Raw genomic sequence first — 24,626 nt, forward strand, 5'->3', positions numbered from 1 at the left:
TGCGCAGTGACGAAGACGACAACAACAAAACACAGCAGTGTTAGCCTGCTGTTGGAATAACATTAGCTTGTGTTACACAACTCCAGAGGAAGGGGTCGATGTCAACAGGAATATTCATTAATTTACACAAAGAACAATATGAGCAGTTGTATTACAAATGACACATATCTGCCTTGAATCAAGGCTGTATGTTGGTGTAGGAGTGTAAATATTAAGCAAGGTTGCTATTTTCAGCTAATGCGAGGTAATGGTAACGTTAGCTAGCCTTTATGCATAACGGTAGCTAGCTATCTGAACTCTACCAGTAAGCTATATCAGAGGCTATATGAAGTTATGCTAGCTCGCTAAAGGAGAGGATGCGATTTATCAAGCGAAGGTAAGAGCGACTCAAATTTTCCGTAGTCAATTGTGCATGGTCGTGATGTAAAATATTGTAACGTTATATGTGATTGACCCGTCAGATCAACTCCATTAGTCCTCCAGAAAGCGGAGTAAAATGTATCTAGTGGTAGCGTAACTGTTACCTAGCTAGCTTGCGAATGGTTACCCTCCTTTGCTAGACCTAGTATTCTGACAGATATTGTGCAGTAAGTTAGCGGTAACGTTATTGACGTCCAGCAGCTGCTCTGTTGCTAGCTGATTGTTTTTTTATTTATTATTTTTTTAAGGTTAGCACATATGTTAGCTTAGTCGGCTTTTGCTTTAACTCGTATCTCCAACTTTTGGTGGATATGGACTGGAGTCGGATTTATATTTGATTAATAACTTACAAGTATTAAAATGTTACTTGCGTATCATGTCATTCGCTAGCTAGTTGTCCTACTAGCTAATGTTAACGTTACACCAGCTGTCTTGCGTTATGCTAGAATGGATATGATAGCTAAGTGCTAACTGGCTAATTAGTTAAACGTATGGGATGCGTCTGGGCCCCATCTAGACAGGGCACCTAAACAAAGGCGTGACATTAAGGCATCACACACACCGTTGTCGTCAGTAATACCAGATTAATCGGGCATAAACAGCTACTTATAAGCTTTGTCCTGTTGGCTATGTAGGTGTAACGTTAGACTGCCCAGGTGTTGCACATGATGCAATCCATCACACTGACCGCTAACGTTAACGCTAAAATTACTGTATCTTTGCCCGTTGTAAATTGACTAGCTAGCCCGTGAAAGCGAGGCCCTGTACTTCACAATTTTGCTTTAACAGGCGCAACCATAGGTCTGGACTACATGGTCAAACATCAGCTTAGAACCTCATTTCGATACGGTTCTTTCGTTCTTTTCTTGACAACCCTTGACTAATATTAATGTGAGGGAAAATGTAGAGCCTAAATTGCATCCACATGAAGAAAGTATCCAAGCTTCAACGTACATAAGCAAGCCTGTAGTGACTAGTCTGTTTTATTTTTTATCCCGAGGTAAAAACGGCTGGTTGGCTGCCGTCCACGGTATGTTTACAAAGCATGTAGCTAGCTGTGCCGTGGCTAACTCAGCTATCATAGCTTGCTACATTTGCTAGCTGGCTAGCTCCCAACATGACTCAGCCTGAATATTCTGTTGTTGTCTTATACATAACTGTGTGTTATTAGATGTACATGTCCTCTGCTATTGCCGAATGAAGCACGTAGTTATGAGTGTTAGGTGTGGTTGCCTGTCAGATCGAGCCAGACGACGCCTTGAACTGTTTCAGTGGTGCCAGTCACAGTTTAGCTAGACCATGGCCTATTTATGTTACTGTAACACCCAAAGTAGTAATCACCTGACAACAATGTCTTGAAATTGTGTAATATTTAATAAACTAAAGTTGCAACTCGGTGACATCTCCCGTAGAAATGTAAAAACCTTTGAAACACAAATGAAAGTGAGTTAGTAACAATGCCATTTTCTCCTCAGAAATGCAGAGTGATTTTAACAACTGACATTTGATGTTCAACTGTGGTCTGCTATTGGTGTCAAGACTACATTGGCAGCAAGTCTAGGTGGGGTTCAGTTACATCAAACAGTTAATTTATATGAACAATACTGCCATAGGCCACTGAGTTGGAGAAACTTTGTAAAAGGATATTGACAAACAGTGGTTAACAAAATGTGTAATTAGCATTGACTGTGGTTCTTATTATTTGACTTTTCCTTATGTGCCTAAGCATGTGTTTCCCTACTCCATAGGACTAAATGAACCAGGAAGGCAGAACTACAGTTTTGGAAAATTCAACATGAAGTTGTATGTGTTCCAAGTCAACAATGGAAGCACACTTACTTTTGATACTGAACTTGCCGTCCAAACGTAAGTTTTTTTATTGGGTACCAGTAGGGAGGGAGGTGAATAATTCAGCTTAAGCATTTAATTCACAGTGCTCTTTCTACATCTTTGTCATTATCTGTTGTATGTTTATAATGCACAGGTATAAGATTAGAGGATGTCATGTCTTGCCCTTTACCAGATATACCAGCACTATACATTCCAAGGAAATGGTTTTCTGCTGTTTGGGTCAAAGCAGCTAGTGCCTATTAATTGTTCTGTCAGTCCACATGTCTCTCTAGATCTCTCTTGTTACAGAATTTCAGTAATCAAAAATCTGAACTTTATGTGTTTATGTCTTTGCAGGGTGGCTGATCTCAAACATGCCATCCAGGTTAAATACAAGATTGCAACTCAGCACCAGGTCCTGGTGGTCAATGGAGGGGAGTGCATGGTTGCAGATCGACGGGTCTGCAGCTACAGTGCCGGCACTGTGAGTGCTTACAATAAGGCTGTGTTTTGTTCCATCTCAAGGATCCTGGATAATCTCATCCAGAGTTGTGCTTGTCTGTTTTGTCTGAATAAGGGAACAGGGACTGCTACTGCCTGTTTAATTTGGTTGTTGTCGATGGTGCTTTGAGACATGGAAAGTTAATTTAATTGTTAATGGAGACTGTATTTCGGGTTTGGTTTTCTGGCTTACATAAAGTGTAGTCAGAATATGTTAGCAAGTGTCTGCGGTAGGGCATTAATTGCAGTCACAATTACTCCAATCATTTTCATTCTTTAAAATAATAAAATGCAACTCCTATGTTCCCTATTATGTATTTTAGATGTGAATATGCCTGATGCAGCCAATAGCTGTCGCCTTACTATGGTCATTAATGATGAGTTTAGGCATGTATCTGCAGCTGTTTTCGACCCATAAATAACCATCACCGAAGAATGCCGTGAAGGTAGACAAACAGACCTACTGAAAGACAGTAATCTAGCACCAGGAATGTGCAGCTGGTATTTTGCAGATCATTCAGGTTATTCTAAATAATTTAGCTTCTATTCCAGAACAATGATGAAGGTTATTTCACCCCATATTGCTGTGGTGGCAGAACAAGGCATGCTGAAATAAAATAGTTTTGTCCCTCAGCATGAAATATCAGATTGATTTACTGCTAGTCAGGATGTTGAAGCCTCTACTTGAACTTTTGTTTTCAAACTGTCAAAAGATGATGCCTAGCTTTTCATGCTCTGCAAAAGTAATGCTGTTTATTAGAGACAAATAATATACCCACTGATGATAATTGGCTAGCTGTGTCTCATTAGTTCCTCTGGATTTTTTTTTTTTTTATTTGTCCTGTTTCTACTGAGGGCGTCCTGTTTCTACTCTGGCCGCACACATAAGGCATAATATAGGCATGTTTAGAATGATATATAGCATTTTGTGCCTCAAACATCTGAGGTGATTTGTTGGGCATGTTTTTATGCTTTCGCTAATCAAATGATTCAATGAGCCTCAGTCAAACTGGAGAATGGTCCTTTATATTTGAAAGTGCAATTAGTTGAATAATTATTTTTTGTTGAAGCAGAAGCCTAAATGTATTACTCACATTATGATTGGAAATGATATACTTGTTAATACTATTATTTTGTATTGCCATCAGTGTCAGGTAAGCTACATTCTTCCTAGACATTCATGGCGTAGAATTCAAAAAGAAGCTAAAGTGACAGTGTTTGAGTTTGATACACTGGAGGCTATCCAGATGGCAGTGGTGTTTGCTCTGTCCCTCTGGAGATAATCGGGGTTCCTAGCCAGATGCTTGGCATTAACCTCCACTGGGAGCCTGCTTAGCAGTTGGTGGCCATTACCTCAGCTCACAGCTATATGGAATACACGAGAGTAGACACTGGCATAGTTATCTCATTCATAGGGAAATCGAAATGTGCCGTGTTCAAGATCAGGTTATCACTGTTCTGGATAATGTGTCCGTAGCACATTTTTTGTACATATTGCACGTTAAGACCCCAGTGACTGCATCTGTATGAATGAGGGTGAACAGTACCAATCAGACCAGTAGCTGATATGTCCACTTGTTAAAGATGCTAGTGATTTACCTGTCACCATTTACTTGTCATTACTCTGAAGCACTTTTGGAAATGGTTTGATTTTGTTAGTCAATGCCTGACATAAGTTAAGTAATATTCAAGACATTTAAATACACATTTTCTATGTTGTGTCTAATAAGCTTTTTTATAACACTCTTTTTATTCTTGACAGGATACCAACCCCATATTCCTGTTCAATAAGGAGATGATTTTATGTGACCGTGCCCCCACCATTCCCAAGACAACCTTCTCTATTGAGAACGAAATGGAGCTGAAAGTGGAGGAGTCCCTTATGATGCCAGCAGTCTTTCACACCGTTGCCTCACGAACACAACTCGCAGTGGTGAGCTCTTTCTCTGACCATCTGACCATCCATCTTTTTAAATGTGTAGGGACGTTATAACACGTAGACCTTTAGTAAACTATGTTAATCTACCAAAGCCACCTAATGGCTATGATTTGTTTTGATTTGTTTATTCAAACATTCTCGTTTCACTGACAGCTTAGAATATTTTGATGTTGCTCTGTTTTTAACAGGAAATGTATGAAGTTGCCAAGAAACTTTGCTCCTTCTGTGAGCGCCTGGTTCATGATGAACATCTGCAACACCAAGGCTGGGCTGCCATTATGGCCAACCTGGATGACTGTACGCTGTCCTATCAAAAACTACTATTGAAGTTTGACTCAGCCTACATTAACTATCAGCAAGACTTTGAGGACATCAAAATAAAACTTACCAAGTAAGTGACTCCCAGTATTTTCCCTAGAATATATTCATGCCACCTTAGTGACAATCTACCCCCATCCCCCTCCACCCACACACATAGTTTGGACAGTATCTGGGAATATTTGACATGATGCCATGATGACGTGATATGAAACCATTGAAGAATCTTACCTTAAATTTGTATGGTCTGTAGACTGGGGACGGCTGTATCAGTCATGGCCAAGATTCCTCTGCTGGAGTGCTTGACCCGCCACAGCTACCGCGAGAGCCTGGAGAAGTCCAGCTCTCCCGTGCAGAGGCCCGACGAGGAGGATGAGGATCGCTCGGCCCAGTCGGTCACGCCCAGCGCTGCTGACACACTTAGGAAGAGCCACGAACTGCCCCCTGCCTTCGGCGCCATGGGCGGAGCTTCTCTTCAGGCGGCTGACGCCCCCCGCGGCGATGGCAATATGACTGACAGCAGTGAGCTGAAGGCAGCACTGCAGGAGGCGGATTCGCCCGAAAAGGCAGCCTGCACAGGGATCTCCTTTAATGTCACCCTTCTGGACTGGATCAACGTCCAGGACCGACCTAATGACGTAGAGTCCGTGGTGCGGAAGTGCTTCGATTCCATCAACAGGGTAAGAGCCTTCCTTTTCTGGTTCCATCATGGATGAACTGCACACCAGTTTCTAGTGTTATTATGGTTATTATATTAATATTAGTATAAGGAAATTACTTAAATTATGGCTGGACATTTTCTATAAGGTCTGGTCTATACTTTCTGCTAAAGTCTGTTCATATGCTGATTGTCTGAAGTTAAGTTTTTTTTTTACAGTTATTTTGTGTTTTATCATATGATGACTGTAACAAAGGAAGGTGTTTATTTTGACCCCTAAACAGTGAACAATGGAGAAACAGTAATCCTCTTTTCGTCAAGGACATTATTTAAATTTTTGTCAGATCTTTGAGAGAGGACAGTTTAAGTGTGGAGGTTATGCAAATGTTTGAGATGCAGATGATCTTTCAGGGGTAATGGCAGCAAACCGCAGTTCTGAAAGAGTTGTAGCTAAGCTGTCAAGGCTAATTTAAGCAGACTCCTGTTTGATATGAATAGTAGACTGTGTTAGTGACTTTGTGTTATCAATGGAACAAGTATTTACCAAACCAGCCTGTGGAATTGAAATTTCAATTTCCCTTTCACTTGCGTGAATAGTTTACCTTTAAATGCCCCAGAACCTTTTCAGAGGCCATGCTGAGCTGCAGCCCAAGCCTTATCATTCACCTGCAGATATCTTCACTGAAACTCGCCTCAGAAATGGGGTTGGCCCATATCATACTGGAGAATGCCATGAAAAGTAGAGCAGTATTGCATACTTTCCTTGTCAAGGTTTTGTAAGTCTAACCATCACCTCAAATACTTAAGCCACCCCAGTATCAACTTGACGAGTGTGTGTGTGTGTGTTTTAACTCTACAGTTGGACCCACGTATCATTCAGCCATTCTTAGGAGATTGCCGGGACACCATTGCCAAACTTGATAATCAGAACATGAAGGCCATCAAGGGACTGGAGGACAGACTGTATGCCCTTGACCAAATGATTGCAAGCTGTAAAAAGTTAGTCAATGAACAGAAGGAACTTGCTCAGGTAAGGAAATGTACTCTCCAAAAGACCCCCACCCCCTGTTTCTGTCACTCTTAACAGTTCTTCACTCAAGTCTAAAAAAGTCATCATCATAGTTTTACAAGGGAATTTATATTGTGCACCTACTTTAATTTAATGTGAAAGCAATGCAAGTTATAGCCTATTTGTAATGCAAGAGACTACACAATATTGAATGGCAAATGTAATTTTTAATTAGTCTTAGTTAATATGTAGATAAATCAGTGAAGATATTTTTGAAATCATTACTCTAAATGCACTATGACAACATTTACAGCCATTTCTGTCAAGATCACATTTCAAAACGCAACTGAGTGATGACATCTTAAAAGGGAAGAAACTACTATAAGGTTGTCAGGTTAAATTTGTAATTAAGATTAATACAAAATACTTTTTTGAATGTCCTCTGCCTCAAAACTCTCCATATTTTCATACAGTATATATTTACATAGTACTTTCTTGGACTCCCTTTTATGATGTCATCACTCATTTGTGTTTTGAAATGCTGTCGTGGTGCATTAACAGTAATAATTAAAAAAAAAATGTTAACCTGACATTTGCCCTTTAAGCATTGACATGATAATCGTAATCAAATCGAATTGTGAGACCAGTGAATATTCACATCTCCAATAGCTTACCATCCATATGTAGCTGCATTGACTCAGAGTGCTGCCTAACAGCATAAGCAGAATTAAGAATTAACTATATGTATCTCCAATTCTAGGGAGTTTTTCCTCGCCCCTGTTACTCATGGGCTCACTCTAAATGTTTTAACACTCTGTAAAGGGCCATGAGACTTGTAATGTTTGGCGCTCTATAAGTGAAATTAAATTGAAATTGAAATTAAGAAATCCAATATGAGAGAAAAAGGTAGGCTTGACCTGCCATTGTTTGGGTATCCTAGCTCAACACATTTTATGAATGCTGAGCCTGAATGAGTAGATGTGGCTAGGTCAAGATAGGTGGAAGTAATTCAGGATAGATGTGCATGGCTTTCCTTTTCCTCAGATTTCACGATTGGAATAAAAAAGACACAGAAATAGACTTACTCAAACTGTCGAACAACAGATTTTGCTGGAGAATAACAAGGAAGCGAAGTATTTAAGTTAAAACACCGTTGTTTGTGTAAAACAGTGGAAGTAGACAAACTGAATGCACATATGTAAGTTCTTCTTCTAGACTGCTTTGGTTTTTAGTGAGCTAGTAAAGATAAAGCAAAATACACTGCAAAGAAGCTGGCTGAACCACTAAGGCACCAGAATTCACACTAGAATTAACCAAGCCTGGCTGTTATCTTATATACCATTGTTTTGGTGAAACCTAGTCAAGGCTAAATTCAGCCAATATAGCCTGGGTAAATCCAATACCTAGCTTTTATGAAATAGCCCTTTGACTAGTTAAGTCCATGCAACATAAACGGAATACTGAATATTGCCATATAATGTAGTTTGCTGTAACATTGCGAGAAAGCTGTACTTGATTGTCAATCCATGGCAGTACCAGCAGTAAAATCATGGTCAGACAGGTACATTCAGAAGTGGAAGACAAGTATAAATTATTCACTTGTGAAAAGTATATCTTACTACCTGTAATTATCAGGCAACTCACTTACATAGGCACACTTGCTGTGGTGTGTGCACGTGTTCTGCCTCCGATTTCTACAAGCTACTGGACGCTGTGTTTGGCTTGTGCCAGATGGTATCTGGGAATAAGTATCTGGAAAGCTATTGGGACAAATTTCTCCCTCCCAGCTCTAAACACATTACAGGAAGTACAATTACAAAAGTTATTACAGTTCTATCAAAGATTCTAAAGTTAAACGTCTCTGGTGCTATGGTAGTCGAATGTTAAATGTGTGTTTAGAGACCTGACATGTGGCTCAAACATCAGGTATTGACTTACAGCACTCAGGTCAAGTCACTTACAGCTGTCACCTGCTTTACTTCACTCCTGTCAGTGGACACTGGTGTCTTCTCAGAATGGTCATCAAAGTTATCTTCCTCCCTCCCCCCAGGGATTTCTGGCCAATCAGAAGAGGGCTGAAAACCTGAAGGACACCTCTGTGCTGCCTGACCTGTGTCTGAGTCATGCAAACCAGCTAATGATCATGCTGACCAACCACAGGAAGCTGCTGGATATCAAACAGAAGTGCACCACTGCCAAACAGGAACTCGCTAACAACTTACAAGTCCGTCTTAAGTAGGTTCCCCACTCAGATCAGTCCATGGATGTGTGATGCACTTCAGTGGTGTTGAAAGTTTTGGTGTTGTGTAGCATTAAAGCAGCGCTATGGAGTTTTAGTCTAAACTAATGAGCTGGTTATCTAAAAGCTATGAACTCTGCGAACCAAACCTAGAGTCTTATTGGCACTGCTAGAAATGTGCTAACACAAGAGGAAATATAGCTAACATTGTCATGTTGTGAAAGGTTTTCTCTCTTTGTTACGATATTCCCACCCGAAACACAGAACTGCATATACAGTAAGTGCATATCCTGGGTAGCTGATGGAAACAAAATGTCTTTATCTTTCCGTCACATAACCACATACAATGGAACTCATAGTAATTTCTTGAAAACTGAGCTAATAGCCATGTTAGCTCATGCTAATAGCCGTGTTAGTCATGTATTGCCATGCTGTTCAGACCACAGTGTCAGCTGGCCTACAGCAGCCTCACCAGTGTCACAGATGCTCAGACACCAGTGTCATGTTGCAACCTGCTAACTGTTTCACCTGTAGCGTTTTGCCTTACTGAACTCGGTGCCCCCGTGTGTGTTTGGTTGTGTGTGGTAGGTGGTGCTGCTACGTGATGCTGCACGCGGACCAGGACGGGGAGAAGCTTCAGGCGCTGTTGAGGCTGTTGACTGAGCTGCTGGAGAGAGTGCGCGTGGTGGACGCGCTCAGCACCGTCCCCCAGATGTACTGCCTGGCCGTGGTGGAGGTGGTCAGGAGGAAGATGTTCATCAGACACTACAGAGCGGTCAGTGGCCAGAGAGATAAAACACGATCTCCAAGGCAATACCTAAGCCTTCGAGTTTTTAAAAAAGACTTCCTCTTGCCCTTTATATTTTGTGTTGTTACTTGTGATTTCAGTGGCACTATTTACTTCAGCTTTTAAAGCACACCCATGTTTTTCTGTGCCCGTGCATGTTTTGTTTTATCATTCTGTCAGGTCGGTTTGAATTTTGAACAGGAGTCCTGTGTTTGAGAGAGGTGATGATGGAAGATTTAAACAAAGCTCATTAAATAGGCACCATTATATGGCTAGGGAAATAGTCCATTAAAATGATCTCACCTCTAACAACTCCAGTCACGGATAATCTATGGAACATAAAGGTCATCATAGAATTCAGAATTCAGACCAATTTTGAATGATTTACAGTGAATTTTAAAGCTGCCATTGGCCATTAGTCTGTGGTCACTGGTGTTTTTAGGTGTAGTTACTTGTTAATGTGAGTTTTACTTAAAGTCATTTTTGTATTCTTCTCCCCCTCCCAGTGGGCCAATGCACTTGTGAAGGATGGGAAACGATTCTATGAAGCTGAGAAAGCCAAAAGGGAAACCTTTGGGAAGTTATTCAGTAAGTGCTCCATTTCATTCTCTTGTCACTTCATGCCTGGTTTATTGTCTTAAAACTGCCATGATTCATAACATGATGTAGCTTTGTTTTCTATTTTTTTACATTTGCTGTGATTTATTTCCCAGGGAAGTCATTTCTTAGAAATCGTTTGTTTCGGGGACTTGATTCATGGCCTCCGTTGTCTTTTTGCGTGAGTATTATTATTATTATTATTGTTGTTATTAAGATAATACATGCCTACAGTACATGTGTAAGTGTACAAATGCTGATGCACATTTACATATGTGCATGTCAATAGGTACAATAGTCTTGTAACGACAAATCAATGACCTGCTTAAACTGTGATTTTTTACTCCTTGATATTCAGACTCGAAAGCCTCGCAAGTTTGACTTTGAGCTTCCAGACATCTCTCTTGAGGACCTGCAGTATCTAAAGTCTTGCTGTCCTGTCGAGGTTCAGCCTTTCCTCAGGTAGGACACAGCATTTTGATTCCCTTAATATGTTTTTGCAGGCTGCAGTCTGATGAAGGTTTTTAAACTGCTGTTTGTCTATAAAGAAATTGTCATCACATTCAGAACAATCAAAACATTGCAAAACTTCAGAGGTTTCCTCACAACACCTAAACACTTCATCTAAACCATCTCCAATCTTGTCTTAGACTTGCTCCTGTTCCTCCCTCCAGGGTTCCTACACTTTGCGACTTTGAGCCTTTGAATCAGCATGTTCAGATGCTTCATCAGTTGGTCCAGGCTGCGCAAAGTGTAGATGAGATGTCTCAAACCATCACTGACTTACTAAGCGAACAAAGGGTGAGGAGTGCAACTTACTTTTTTATTTATTTCGGGAGAATAGCAGATACATGTGTTATTCCATCCATCCAGAAGACAGTACACTGTAGAGACTGGCACTTCACAACGGATAGTAGCAGTTCTGAGCCTGTTGCAGTAGAAAGCTAAGACTCTGAAAGCAATTAAAATGGGATAGCATAGCACTCCAAGTAAGAATCTAAGGTTCTATTTCCTCATAAATCTTTCCTCATAAATATCTCCCCCTCTCAGGCTTCCTGCAGTCAGAGTGGTCAGAGGTCATCGTCACAGTTCCCCCGGTCAGAAAGCACAACAGGGACGACGCCTACCTCCTCCAAATCACTATCCTCCCTCACCATCCCACCCCCCACCTGCCAGGCCCTCCCCGTCCCTGCACCCCTCGAAGACCTGTCCCCCGACAGCATCGACGCCCACACCTTTGACTTCGAGACCATCGGGCACCCCAGCATGGACCCCGTCCTGCAGCAAGGCTCCCTGGACCTGGACTCCCTGGCCGAGAGCCCCGAGTCGGACTTCATGTCGGCGGTGAACGAGTTTGTGATCGAGGAGAACCTGTCGTCGCCCAACCCCATCAGCGACCCCACCAGCCCCGACATGATGGTGGAGTCGCTCTACTCGTCGGTCATCAACGCCATCGACAGCAAGCGCATTCTGGACACCACCACGCTGGAGCGGGAGAACTCGCGGATGGCCGCTCTGCGCCTGTGCACTGACCGTTACCGGGCGGCGGCCGAGGAGTCCCAGAGCGGCCTGCGGAGCGTCCGGGACGACCTGCACCACTTCCGCGGCCTGGTTGCCCGCGAGCAGCGGGACTTCAGCTTCGCCCTCAAGACGGTGACGGTGGAGGTGCGTGAGGCGGTCAGCCGCCTGCGGCTGTGCCACGAGGAGGAGGTCCGCGAGAGCCACCGCAGCGAGCTGGACGACCTGAGGCACGAGCACGAACGGCAGGTGCAGGCTCTCACCGAGGAGCTGGAGGCCAACCGCGGCATCGTGCGCGACGTCCAGCGGGCCATGCTGGAGCTGGAGGGCCGCATGGAGCGCAAGGAGAAGGAGATCGCCCAGCTGGAGGGAGATCGGGAGCGGGCATCTGAGGAGCTCCGCGCCTCCCACCAGCAGAGCCTCCAGGAGCTAGAGCGCCAGCTCTCGGAGCGGGCTGAGGAGATCAAAGCGGCCCGGTCCTCCCGAGATGAGCTGGCCGGCCAGCTGAAAGCTCTTCAGCAGGACGCAGATCACTGGCGGGAGGAGGCGCGCCAGGAGATGCAGGAGGCAGAGCGGGAGCACTTGCGGGAGCTGGAGGAGGCCCTGGGCCAGCGGCACGGCACCGCCCTGGAGGCCGAGCGGCAGGAGCACCGGGACGCTGTGGAGCGCCTGGCCCAGGAGCACCGGGCCGCGCTGCAGGGCCAGCAGGAGCTTCACGGCCGGCAGCTGGAGGAGCGGGCAGAGCGCCTCCGGGAACTGGAGGAGCGCGTGCAGGAGCTGGCCGACGCCCGCTGCAAGCTGGAGGTGGAGATGGCGCTCAAGGAGGCCGAGACGGAGGATGCGCGGCTCCAGGGCGAGGAGGCGCGTGCCCGACGCGAGGAGGAGCTGGAGGCGCGCGTGGAGGCGCAGGCCAGGGAGCTGCAGCGGCAGACCGAGGAGCTGGAGCGGCGACTGCAGAAGCGCAACGAGGAGCAAGAGCTGGGCCTGGCCGAGCTGCGCGCTCTCCTGCGCCGCGAGAAGGACCACTGCATCTCGGAGCTGGTGGAGCGCCACGAGGAGGAGCTGACCGCCCTGCGGCAGGCGGCTGACGAGGCCCGGCGCGAGGCCGACCTCCGGGCCCAGGCGCTGCGGGATGAGCGGGACGAACAGGCCGAGGCGCTCAGGGCGGACGCCGAGGAGCGGGAGCGGCAGCTGGAGGCGCAGCTCGGCGACCTGCAGGCGGAGAACGCGCTCCTGGCCGAGCGGTGCGAGCGTGGGCAGCGGCAGGAGACGGAGGAGAGGGCCGAGGCCGTCAGGGCGGCACTGGCCGATGCCTTAAGAGACTTTGAACTCCAGAAGGAGGAGCTGGAGAAGAGACTGTTAGAAAAAATACAAGTACTTGAAAACCAGCTCCAAGAGAGACAATCCTCTGACAGGTCAGTAACCATCGGAAGAGTCTTATTTCAGATGTGATTAAAAAGGAAAGGCTGAGGAGTGCATACTCGCTGTGCTGGTGAACAGATGGGTATATAACACACTGGAGACTATATAGGATCACACAAGTATTCTTACAGAGAGTATTAGGTATGGATAATGAGTGCCAATATTAGCCTGAGAAGTTGCAGTGAAGAAGATAACCGTAAGTTATCTGTTAATACAGACTGTACTTCTGTCTCAGCTGTTTTGACATGCATGAATGGACAATTGCAGGGCAAACAAGTACGCTGTAAGCTGCTTTGGATGAAAAGATCTTGTAAATGACTCACTTTTAATATGAATGCCCACTTCTGTTTGTGTAAAGGCCCATTGTGCCTCATTTGTGCGTAGACATAGGCATGCTTAGGCTGTGTGTGTGTACACATGAATGCATAATTTTCACATTATGTCAAAAGTCAGTCAGCTAAATGCCACAGTGTCAACATAACACAATGTCATTTTTTATCAGGGAGTTATATCTCACCATTTTTTGTTCTCTTTCTGTGTATGTCATACACTAATCATTCTTGTTGTTTTTTTTTTTTTTTTGTCTGATGGTTCCATGGCCTGTTTCTTGTTCTCCCAGGGTGTCATTCTCAGAGGAGCCATCGGAGGGCAGCAGAGAGCTGACGGGAGCAGCAGTGTCTCTGGACACGGGTCTGCAGGAGCAGCTCCACGAGAAGCTGAGGGAGGAGAATGCAGACCTGCTGGCCAGACTGGAGCAGCTCGAGTACCGCAAGAACGAGGAGATGCAGAACCTGAAGACCTCGCTCATCGCAGAACAGCAGGTGGGCTCAAGCCGGGGGGGGGGGGGGGGGGGGGGGTTAGGGGAAGGGAAACACCACTGCTGCTGTCAGAGTCTTAAGCAAATTGACTCCTTTCACAGTCTTACGCAAATTGTGCCAGCCAGTTTACAAAATCAGAAGATAAAATACAATATTCAGATTTATTGTGCAGCCAGTTTACAAAATTAAAAGATAAAATACAATATTCAGATTTATTGTGCAGCCAGTTTACAAAATCAAAAGATAAAATGCAATATTCAGATTTAAATTGTCAGAAAGCGCTCAAAGAGATGGTGCTAGAAAATGCTTTCGCTGGACCTCACTGTGTTTTAACACTGAATGCCTGAACATTCAAAGGTTGCATGGTGTAGCACTTGCATTTAGAGCTCCAGTAGATGGAGGTCAAGGTCAAGGTTCTTTATTGTGCATAAACCAGCAGTTCAGAGGTGATCATTTGTGCGTCTCTCCTCAGACAAATTTCAACACTGTTCTGACGCGTGAGAAACTGAAGAAAGAACAGATCATCAACGAGCTGACGGAGAAGCTCCGGAAAGTCACCCAGCAGCAGGAGAAAGACAAAGGTCAGTGAAATGTTTACAGCGGTGACATGAGGAGAGGTGGGGAAATGTTCTCCCTATCCTGTGGCGCTGACCGCTTTGCTGTGCTGCTGGCAGGCCTGATCGAGACGCTATCGGAGGACCGCGCCTCCGTGCTGCAGGAGAAGAAGCACCTGGAGGAGGAGCTGAACCGACTGCGCAGCGGCTTGCTCGTCTCCTCGGCCTTCTTCAGCCCCGTCGTGGCCGCGGCCTCCTCCAGCCAGAGTCCTGTGGAACCCGCCGGTGCCGTGGGCGGAGAGATGCCCCTCGTCCTCCAGGAACCCGACCCAGAGAGGCTGGCCTCGGTCGCCTGTCTCCGAGACGACGACAGGGTGGACTCTGCCGTGGATGCTAGCATGATGGCCACACAGTAAGCAAAGCACATCCCGCCCCACCCCACCTCACTCCACCTCACTGCCTACCAGAAATTCCTCCCCTCTCCCCTCTATTTGTGAGTGTTGGAGGGAGGCAAGGAAGGCTGGAACCTTGAATGAACGAGAAATAAAATACCAGTTTTTAATCTTGATGCATGGTGAATTTATGGCGCTTACCTACTGTATATGCTGTATAATGATTTACCAATGAGGTACAATGCTAGGAAATGGCCAGTCAAAGAATGACATTCGAAAGCAAAATCCAAAACTCAAGCACTTCCAAAAACTTTTTTAAATGTATATCAGAATGCAATATAATTCTATCAAGGTACATCTGTTTGAAACCTTTATTTATCACAGTAATGTTCAACCTTCATTGTTTAAAATGTCAACAGTATTCCCACTTAATATCATAAAATCATATCAAAATGTTCATCCCAAATATTCCAAAATAACCATTGAAGCAACTATTATAAAATAACAGTTGAAGCAGCCATTGATAAACTCTCAGAGTGAGCCTTAGAATGCACCTGTGCAGCCTTTAAACAGATGGATTTCAGATTCAGGTGTTTTTAGTAAGCATGCGCGCCAGGCCCTGTTTCAGATGAGGCTCAGCGTACGGTCAGACACCACCAGGCAGGTTAGTTGAGGGGTGCCCTAAACGTTCTGAAATTAGGATGGACAGATTGTCGACCAGTTGGAGAGACCAAATGACAGACAGAAAGAGGGATAGACAGACAGGCGAGGATATCACGGTGTGAGTAATTTGGCCTTCACATCACATTGTGTTCTGTTAGGGGCATGACTGCTCTTGTGAATGACTTCAGGTTTTTCTGTTTCAGTGATAATCCATTGCTACTGTCAGAGGAGAAGCAACGGATCCTCATATTAGAACGGGTAAGCTGAAAACCAGTGAATACTGGGGTCACGGAATTATCTTGCAACAAATATTCTGTTTCATTTTTCCCAGTTCAAACTAGTATTACAAGTAAGACTGGCAGTTGATACAGTAGATATTGTTTAGGTTAAGGTGCATTTCATGGATTGTTTTTTTTTTTAATCAGTGATTGTATAAAGTCATCTTACAAGACTAGTTTTACAATGTTATCTGTTATGTGGCCCATATTTGTATTGTCTTGTGTCTTGCCATGATCTCTGTAATGATTAATAATTATTATGTAATACCTCAGCAGTCCTTGAAGGTGTTTTTTATCTGTCTTGTCAGACTTTGCACATGAAGGAGGAAGAGAACAAGAGGCTGAGTCAGAGACTGGTAAACACACACGTTTGATCTCCTCACAGCAAACCTCATTGCAGCACACTTTAACACAATGTTAGAATGTATGCCTTGCTGACGTTTTTTCAACATCGGTTACTCGGTTGCCCTATGTCGTCATTTTACAATGGCTGACCAGTGTGTCAAAAGTGATGAAAAGGGTCACCTGCTTTCCTGCGTGGTGCATCAAAGTTGCGTTGTGCAACACCAGGCCCTGAAGATGTGCAGTGGCAATGACAGACTTACTATTATAAGCCAGTGTACTATTGAAAACAATTTGAAGGTTCTAGAAGGAAACACATTCTGTTGCTTTACTGGAGCACCTTGATAGCGCCCCCTGGCACTGTACTGTAGCAGGCTAAAGCTAAACCACCAGTTAGATCTGTCACCTGCTGCCTACCACTTTCACCGTGTGCTGATACTGGCACGTGTAGATTTAACAGACAGACAGCTAATACAAAGTCATGCCCATTGCAACATGCATACTGAGTGATCCATCTCTCTGTTTATGAACAGTCTAAATATCTTAACACCTCTGTGATTCTTGGTAGCGTTTTACAAACAAAGCCTTACCAAAGGTATAGCAAGCCCAGCTCTCTCTAAGCTCTGCTCTGTCATTACTGGTTTAATGTCTTCTTCAAAAGAGAATTATCTTAAGAAGACCCTCAAGGTAGGAATAGCAAATTGCTTGTCGCCAGAGAGGGAAAGCACAGAGTTATCAATGGCAGTTAATTAGTACACAAGGCCGTTTCATGTAATTCAATTAGGTTCCCCCGTGGACCATTTCTCCTCAGATAGGTTTAATCTGCTAATGAGAGCAGCAGTTGCCAGTTTATTTACAGTAGAACCATGTGAGACGCAGGTGAGCTTTCTGATGAGCTGAGCTCCTTTGTTGTGTGTTAATCACATAGCATGAGAAACAAATATGCTGGGAATTCAGTAGGTGCAAAACCCACAATCAGCACAGGAGAAGTAAAATGAAAATAAATCCATCCAAGTAGTGTCTGTCTTTAAGCACCATCTCAATTTGACCAGCTTTTAGTATTAAAAGACACTTTAGATTGGCACTTCAGATTATGTAGTAATTTATTTTGCTCTCAAAAGTGAGTGGTTCGATTTCCTCAGAAATGACCCAGGATAATTTGCATTAGAGATGCACCGATATGGAATTTTAGGGCCGATAACGATAACCGATATTTATTGGTTTGTTGTGGCCGATACCGATACGATAACCGATAATATTAGGCTACTCTTGAAAAAAAATTGTGAAAAGTGATTTGGGGAAAGCATTTAATAAGCATAATTTTATTGCAGTAATTTTACCTACCACCAAATGATGGACAGAACTCATAATAGTCCTCAATAGTACGGCAGTCAACAACATAACAGTAGCCTAGCCCTACAGTATGTGTGGCTCCTTTAAGTGAACCTGACGTCAGTGAAATGCTAGAGTGGCTAGAGAGTTTGAATCGTTTTCATTTAGGAATAAACACTCATAAACGGCTCAGCTTGGAATAAGCTACAGTATAGCAACCAAATCAGAGTTTGTGAGGGAAACTTAGGTTTAGTTTCAACTGCGGGTAACTGAATAAAGCTGCAACTCCTCAGACTGTATCTTATGTCCGTCTACTCTGTTGCGCACAACCTGCTGCAGCAGAAATGAAAGGCGTTCGCCTCGAAGGTTTTAATAACTTATTATGATGACCTGTCTGGAACTGAAGCACAAATGGTTAGCATATTTCTAGGTAATAATACAAAACCCAAGCTAAAGTAATGCAAATATAATACTAAAACACAACTTAGAACTAGGCCTACTTATGTACTCGTCCCACTAACGAGTTTGTTTATTTGTTTCCCCGACCAGCACGGTAAAGTGCAAACACACCAGCACAAGACGGCTCTAGATAGGGCTGAGCTCCGTTAAATGGCGGATCATTCACGAGAGGATTTTGAGATGCACAGATTCCCAAATGAACGCATATCCACAGATTTTGTTAGAGTGGTGAAATACATTCACACCGCTGACATTATATTGAGGAAAAAGTATAGCCAACCAAGCTCAAGTAGGCTAGCTCAGTGTAGCCAGACGGACCTTACGTAGGCCTATATTAGGACTTTAAAAAATATCGGCGCAAATTATCGGCCAGAATTCTGTTATCGGACCGATAATAATATTTTCATTTTTTCACTTATCGGCTAATAATATATCGGCCGCCGATATATCGTGCATCCCTAATTTGCATTAGTCCTAGCAGGCCCAAACCCAGGCACCAGTGGAAAACATCATCAATATAAACACTTTTATATATACCGGTAAACACATTTCACATTTATATGTGTTGGATGAAATTTCAGTTGATAAGACTACAAATCTGTAAATACAGCGCCCTCCACATCTATTGGCACCACTGGTAATATTGTAAAACAGGTATTTAAAAAATAATTTTTAGTGATTTATCGTAATCTTACAATGAAAACAATGAGGAAAAATTCAGCCTTGAAGGGAAGCAACTTCATTTTGAGAAAAAAAAATTATATAAATATTTGAACCAAAAACGCACGTGCCACAATTATTGGCATCCATACAAAACCTTGGCACTAAATTTAACAGGAGCTTTTTTCCATTTATATTTAACTTCTTTAAGTTAATCAGAGTGTCTGTGAACTTCCAGCTGTAATCCATGACTTCCCTTTTCACATAGATAGATAGATAGATACTTACTATATTGATCCCCAGGGGAAATTCAAGAAAGTGATAGGTAGTGATACAGAGGTCAAATCCCCTAGTCATTCATAAGAAGACAAGAGAATAAGCTAAATTCAAATAAAAGGAAAGTGTTTTGACCTTTGTAAGTCAGGGAATGTCTAAAAAAACTAGGAACTTTACAGTAATGAAAAGGTTCCCATCAACTGGAAATGTGCCAAACTTGCTTGGACAAAGACCCATGTTTATCTTGTCCCCAGACACAGGGAGGAGGATGGTAGAGATACAGAAAAAAGGTATCTTTTTGGGGTCACCAAGTCTCCAAATAAATCTTCAAAAGTGACCTTTGTGCTAATAGATTATTTATAGGGCATGCCAGGTAAATACCTTGCCTGTCATTTCATTACCAACGTAAATGGCAGGAGTTACTGAATGCTACAGTGACTTTGTATGAAATCATGGTCTATTGTCAATGAAAGGAAAATTGAATTTTTTTCTTGGCTTTGGCATAAATACAAGAATGACTATACTAAAAGAACCCCATGCCTACTGATAATTATGGTGGAGTGTCTGTGATGAAGTGGGCTGTTTTTACTCCAAAGGCCCTATCATGGACTGTCAAGAAAAACCTGAATATTTGCAAAGAAAATCTGGAGAGATTTTGTAAAGAGCAATGGTCTCACTTCCCTTGCTTTGTATTCTCCAACTTTATTGGTTGTCATGGGAGAAGATTATGACCTATGAAGAGAGCAGGGAAGCAGCATAGTCCACAGCTAGAGCATGTCATTCAAACACCAGAGGAGAGGGGACAAGTGGCTGTTCTGTAAATGCACATAGTGTCCTCATATTATCCACACATCTGGCAACGGACATGCAATATATTTCTCAAGGTTCTTTAGTGTTGTTTAAAACCTGCATAGTATAGTATAGAGATTTGTCTCGCACTTAAGCATCATGTGTGAAAAATATTACCAAGAAGGGGAAAACGGGCAGCACATGTAGATGTGGACTTGCACAATGAAATGGAGGCATTGCCACTGCATCATGGATCTCTCTGATAAGCCATAAATCATTTGTAACATATAACCCTGCATCCTGTTGCACGGCAACAGTGCACTTGTAAGCCTGCCAGGGGTGCGTATCCCCAAAAGCATAGTGGCTAACTACGATGCATCTTCCCGTGGTAGAGTCACTGCCAAATCTGAGTTGACAGTATTTGAGTCACACGTTACAGATAGCTTACGTTAACGATACAGAAATACGGTGTTGATATTCGGTTGTATTTCGGTCACATTTTTAGTAAGAGCTAACAAATATGCTCTTTTTTTAAAAAAAAAACGTGATATGGGAATATATGAAGCCTAAGTGTTTGTGCATGCGTAACTCAAATTTACGGACTCACATTTGGCAATGACACTACCAAGGTAGTTGCTATCATAGTTAGCTACCAAGGCAGTTGCTATCATAGTTAGCTACCAAGGTAGTTGCTATCATAGTTAGCAACTATGCTTTTGGGAAACGGTCCCCTGGATGTGTGCTGGACTATGTTAGTATAGTATTTGCCACTAGATGGCAGAGCTGTCAAGCCCAGTTGCGGCCTGTTCATCATGGTTAAGTCTGTGCTCATGTGAAACCATCCTCATGTTTACTCAAAAGCTACTCCTGACCTTGTCTGTAAACTAGAGTTTAAGCATTGTGTTATGGCTGTTGACCTTGTTACATAAATATTTTGTCTTTATTTCAGATGTCTCAGAGCATGTCGTCAGTGTCTTCAAGACATTCAGAGAAGATTGCTATTCGAGAGTAAGCATTCTGGGGCTTATGATCTTATCTTTTGTTGTGCTGAATATCATAGATAGGGGTATGATCATTCACACACTTAATTTACCATCAATTCATTTTTCTAGTTTCCAGGTAGGAGACTTGGTGCTGATCATCTTGGACGAGCGCCATGACAACTACGTCCTCTTTACCGTGGGTCCGACGCTCTACTTCCTCCACTCAGAGTCCCTCAATGCACTGGACCTCAAACCAGGTTTGTTTTTTTTCTCGCTTTCTTTCTTTCTCTTTCTTTCTTTCTTTCTTTCTTTCTTTCTTTCTCTCTCTCTCTCTTTCTTTCTCTGTCTCTCTTTCTCAAGTGTTTAGTTAATAACGTAACCTCCGGTGAAGGATGCTGGTCATGTCCACCGAGAGAACCAGGGGCTCAAATTGCCACATGATGGAAATACACCATCCTCCCCACCATCATAGTGGATCATACACGTCATATAGAATTCTTTGATTCCAAAAGCTTTTTCTATATAAAAAGCTTTGTACTTGAAGGAGCACTTGTGAATCAAAGCTCCAGGGTCAACTAGTGGAACATAACTTGGAACTTGCAATAAAGGGAGGTCTGGACTCCCTCTGTATTTTTCTTTTTTATCTTTAGTACTTTTTAACTGTTGAAAAGAGTGAGGAAAAATAAAGGAAATAAATAAAAATGACCGCTTTAAAAATGGGAGAATGAACACTCTAGAGGAGACATCAGGAGAGCGTTAACTTGCTGGGGTTGTCACATGTTGCCATTCGCGATATGATCTATTTTCAGCATTGCAATCAATCAACATGTTCAATGTTGTGATCTTCCAGCATGGAAGCAAAAGTGTCTGTCAGAGCTCGCACTTGTTACCCACGTAAGGGAGCGGTGCTGTTTGCTGAGGTCACAGGAAGAGACCTCACCAGCTCCTGGGCACTCTTGTCATGTCTACATGGTTGTCTGCTTTATGTACAAAGTCAATTCAGCGAGAATAAGACATATCATCTGCGTATGGAAAAGCCGAATTAGCCCCAGTCCAGGCTTTATTTTATTTTTTCTTTGGTGGGAAGGGAGTTTAAATTGTGCCATAGAGGACGTGTTCCAAGGAATACTTACAGAACACATCCTGGAGGTCCTTTAGTCACGATCTGATGCAATATGCTGAAACACATTTGGAACGTTTGCTGTCCTTTCATTTGAAATTACTCACTTAGCATTCTTAACTGCTCTTAAACATTTGTGTAACAAGTGAGAAAGGGGAAATGGTGTTTATTCACTTGGTTTGTTTTTATGCTTTCTGTGGGTGCAAGTAGAGCAATTTTTGATTGTAGCTTTGTCACAGCAGTGGGTGCCTCCAGAAGACCTTGGGTCCTTGGAAAAGTTATGGAAAAGGAGTACTGTCAAGCAAAGAAGGTAAAGTATGGCTACTTATACACTTAATGCTGTGCACTCAGCATATGCATTGCAGTCACAAATTATTGTGTAAGCCAAACAAACCTGCACATAAAAAAAAGGACTTTTGTTGATACAGTGTTTAAAAGTTTCTGAAATATTTGTAAAATATTTTAAAATTCAAGAATTATTTCAGTTGGAATTGTTTCTTGGTTTATGTCCAAGAATGTTCTGAAATTTTCTGTGATTCTGCATGTATTATTTAATTTTTTAGCTTGATTTAGGTCTGAAAGCTTATTTTAACAAGCCACATTGTCCTTCTCTTTTAGGCTCAGAATCGGTTCAAAGTTCCTCTCGGCACCAAATTCTACAGAGTGAAAGCAGTGCCATGGAACAAGAAAGTGTAGTATCAAGTTGTGAGATATTGTATATGTTTATAATGCCTACATTGAAAACAAAAACAAGACAAAAAAAAACAGTTTTGCATCATTTATGATTCTCATCAGCGAAGGAAAAGAAATCAGCACCTGGAAAGACATCGTCATAATCATGAGAGTTTTTGCTCTCAATTGCAAGACCCCGTATTTCCCTCTCTCGATCTCTTTTTTTTTTTTAATCCGGACGATTTGTAAATTGTGGACCAAATAACTTTACCAGGGCATGCCCTACACATATTGGCCAAAAAGCCATCATACCTGTCTGTACAATTAACTAAAAGTATTTGGATGTTATATATTAGTTCACATCATTATTCGCATATGTCCATATTTGTGGAAAATACTGTATCATAATCAGCCTAATTACTTTGTAAGGTTCTGAAAGTATACATTTATTATAAATGTCTATGGAGGAATGTTCATGGCATGCATATAGATATTATATTTTCTTTAATTTACTTATCCTGATATGTGTCTTGGTGGGAAATATAGGTTATATGCTGTTTGTTACTCACAGTATGACCCTCTGTCGATAATTAAATTAAAATTGTACTTTGTTTTGCCGGACAAGCTGCCTTGCGCAGTGGTCAACACAATCCCTCAAATGCACTTTCAGAAAAGAGAAAGCAAACAACTAATGCTTTTGTTGATACAAAAGGGAAGAAACAGTGCTGTTGAAAAGAAGGAAAAAAGCTAGTGATGACGGCACATTACTTCCCACTATTAGAGAACATTGACATGTAGAAAGGATGTATTTAATGTTTGTGGCTGTGTGTTATTACTGGATTGAACATGCCATTGTACATTACTCATCAAATCACATGCGTAACAAAAGAGAAAATGACTGTATTGTAAAAGAATTTAGAGTTTTCAAACAATAAAGGTTTGATCCAAACGCATTCTAAGCGGAAGGTGCTTACAGCAGCACAGTTCCACACCAGAGTGTGCTTATTGCCAGTGGTGCTCCATTCACTTTCTAACATTTGAAAATAAATCCCATAAACTTCAAGGATCAAAGCCTCATTTTCACTTTTGTCATTGTCTCACACAATAAGGGACAACACAGACAAGAGCTAATTGAATAGACCCATGTCTTTTAACTGTTTATGGATTTTGCAAGAACAACCATGATATATTTGATATGCAGGTACTTTTCAATAGTTGCCCACACTAAACCAGGTTTGGCCAAAACAATGTATTGCCCTTCTTTCTCTGAGCATTCTAGTTAATGCTGTGTTGATGCTAGACAGCCTCAGACCTTGACATCATTGCTCCTCTTATTCAAGCGCCATTGGGGTTAATACTGCATCTAGAAACAAAGATGTCAGTTGCTTTGATTCATAGGGCATTTTGTATTGAATATGCATTATGTAAGCCAGAGAGGTGTTCCAGTTTAAATCACTCTGACACACGGAGCACAATAATATCTTTTCCTAATAACCTCTCACGCATGAGGTTTTTGGATCCTAAACCCCTCTCTAGTTGTGCGCTCTCTGTGTGGGATGATGAACTCCTTTATATGTCACATGCTTAATTTTATGTTCAGTTGCCTGGATACAAGGGCTGGTTTAGCTTCTTGGGAGGGAGGGAACATTTGGCCTTTTCATCACATTAGCATTTAAGATATGACTCCAGCCATCCAAACTCTCCTCACACTGGTCACAGCATGCAAGTCAACTCCAGATAAATGTGTCATTGATTCCACCTCTTGGTCAATGTGATATTGATTCATAAATGTATTTGGAAGGGGGAAATTATTTTTCTATATGCCACTGAAGGATGGCAGGGAGAGAACAACATGAGGCGCTCTTCCTGTTCGCCATGATGTTAGTTGAGCGTCACAGCTGCTAATCTCTGTACCCTTCATCTGTGTTGCAAATTAACTCTTAATATTGAGTGGAATTAAATGGTATTGTTTTGACATGTCCGATTCTACAGAACCACATTTACCACACAATCATCTGTTTATTCCTTTTTGGTACGCAGATGTGTAAGT

General features: G+C 42.6%; 1 protein-coding gene across 3 annotated transcripts; it reads left to right on the plus strand.

Annotated features, from left to right (window-relative positions):
• rb1cc1 (RB1-inducible coiled-coil 1) lies at window positions 1-23,639 on the plus strand. 3 transcript variants are annotated; one of them, XM_076295265.1, is made up of 24 exons: window positions 1-376; window positions 1,896-1,981; window positions 2,169-2,286; window positions 2,608-2,734; window positions 4,514-4,684; window positions 4,879-5,081; window positions 5,262-5,688; window positions 6,526-6,696; window positions 8,726-8,910; window positions 9,503-9,689; window positions 10,208-10,289; window positions 10,415-10,479; window positions 10,657-10,760; window positions 10,949-11,099; window positions 11,349-13,231; window positions 13,858-14,059; window positions 14,529-14,637; window positions 14,731-15,022; window positions 15,869-15,923; window positions 16,252-16,299; window positions 20,751-20,809; window positions 20,914-21,041; window positions 22,144-22,214; window positions 22,523-23,639. In XM_076295265.1, exons 3-24 carry the CDS (start codon window positions 2,216-2,218, stop codon window positions 22,598-22,600), a joined length of 4,869 nt encoding a protein of 1,622 aa, XP_076151380.1. In that variant the 5' UTR covers window positions 1-376; window positions 1,896-1,981; window positions 2,169-2,215; the 3' UTR covers window positions 22,601-23,639. The 3 variants fall into 3 exon arrangements, with proteins under 3 accessions (XP_076151380.1, XP_076151381.1, XP_076151382.1); XM_076295266.1 differs by having other exon boundaries at window positions 22,147-22,214; XM_076295267.1 differs by having other exon boundaries at window positions 10,973-11,099.
• The last annotated feature ends 987 nt before the right edge of the window (window positions 23,640-24,626 follow it).

Source organism: Alosa pseudoharengus, unplaced genomic scaffold (assembly GCF_046254945.1).
Source record: "Alosa pseudoharengus isolate Yale_2024_CS ecotype anadromous, Long Island Sound unplaced genomic scaffold, YU_APseudo_1.1 YU_APseudo_1.1_scf_2, whole genome shotgun sequence".
Taxonomy (NCBI): Eukaryota; Metazoa; Chordata; class Actinopteri; order Clupeiformes; family Clupeidae; genus Alosa; species Alosa pseudoharengus.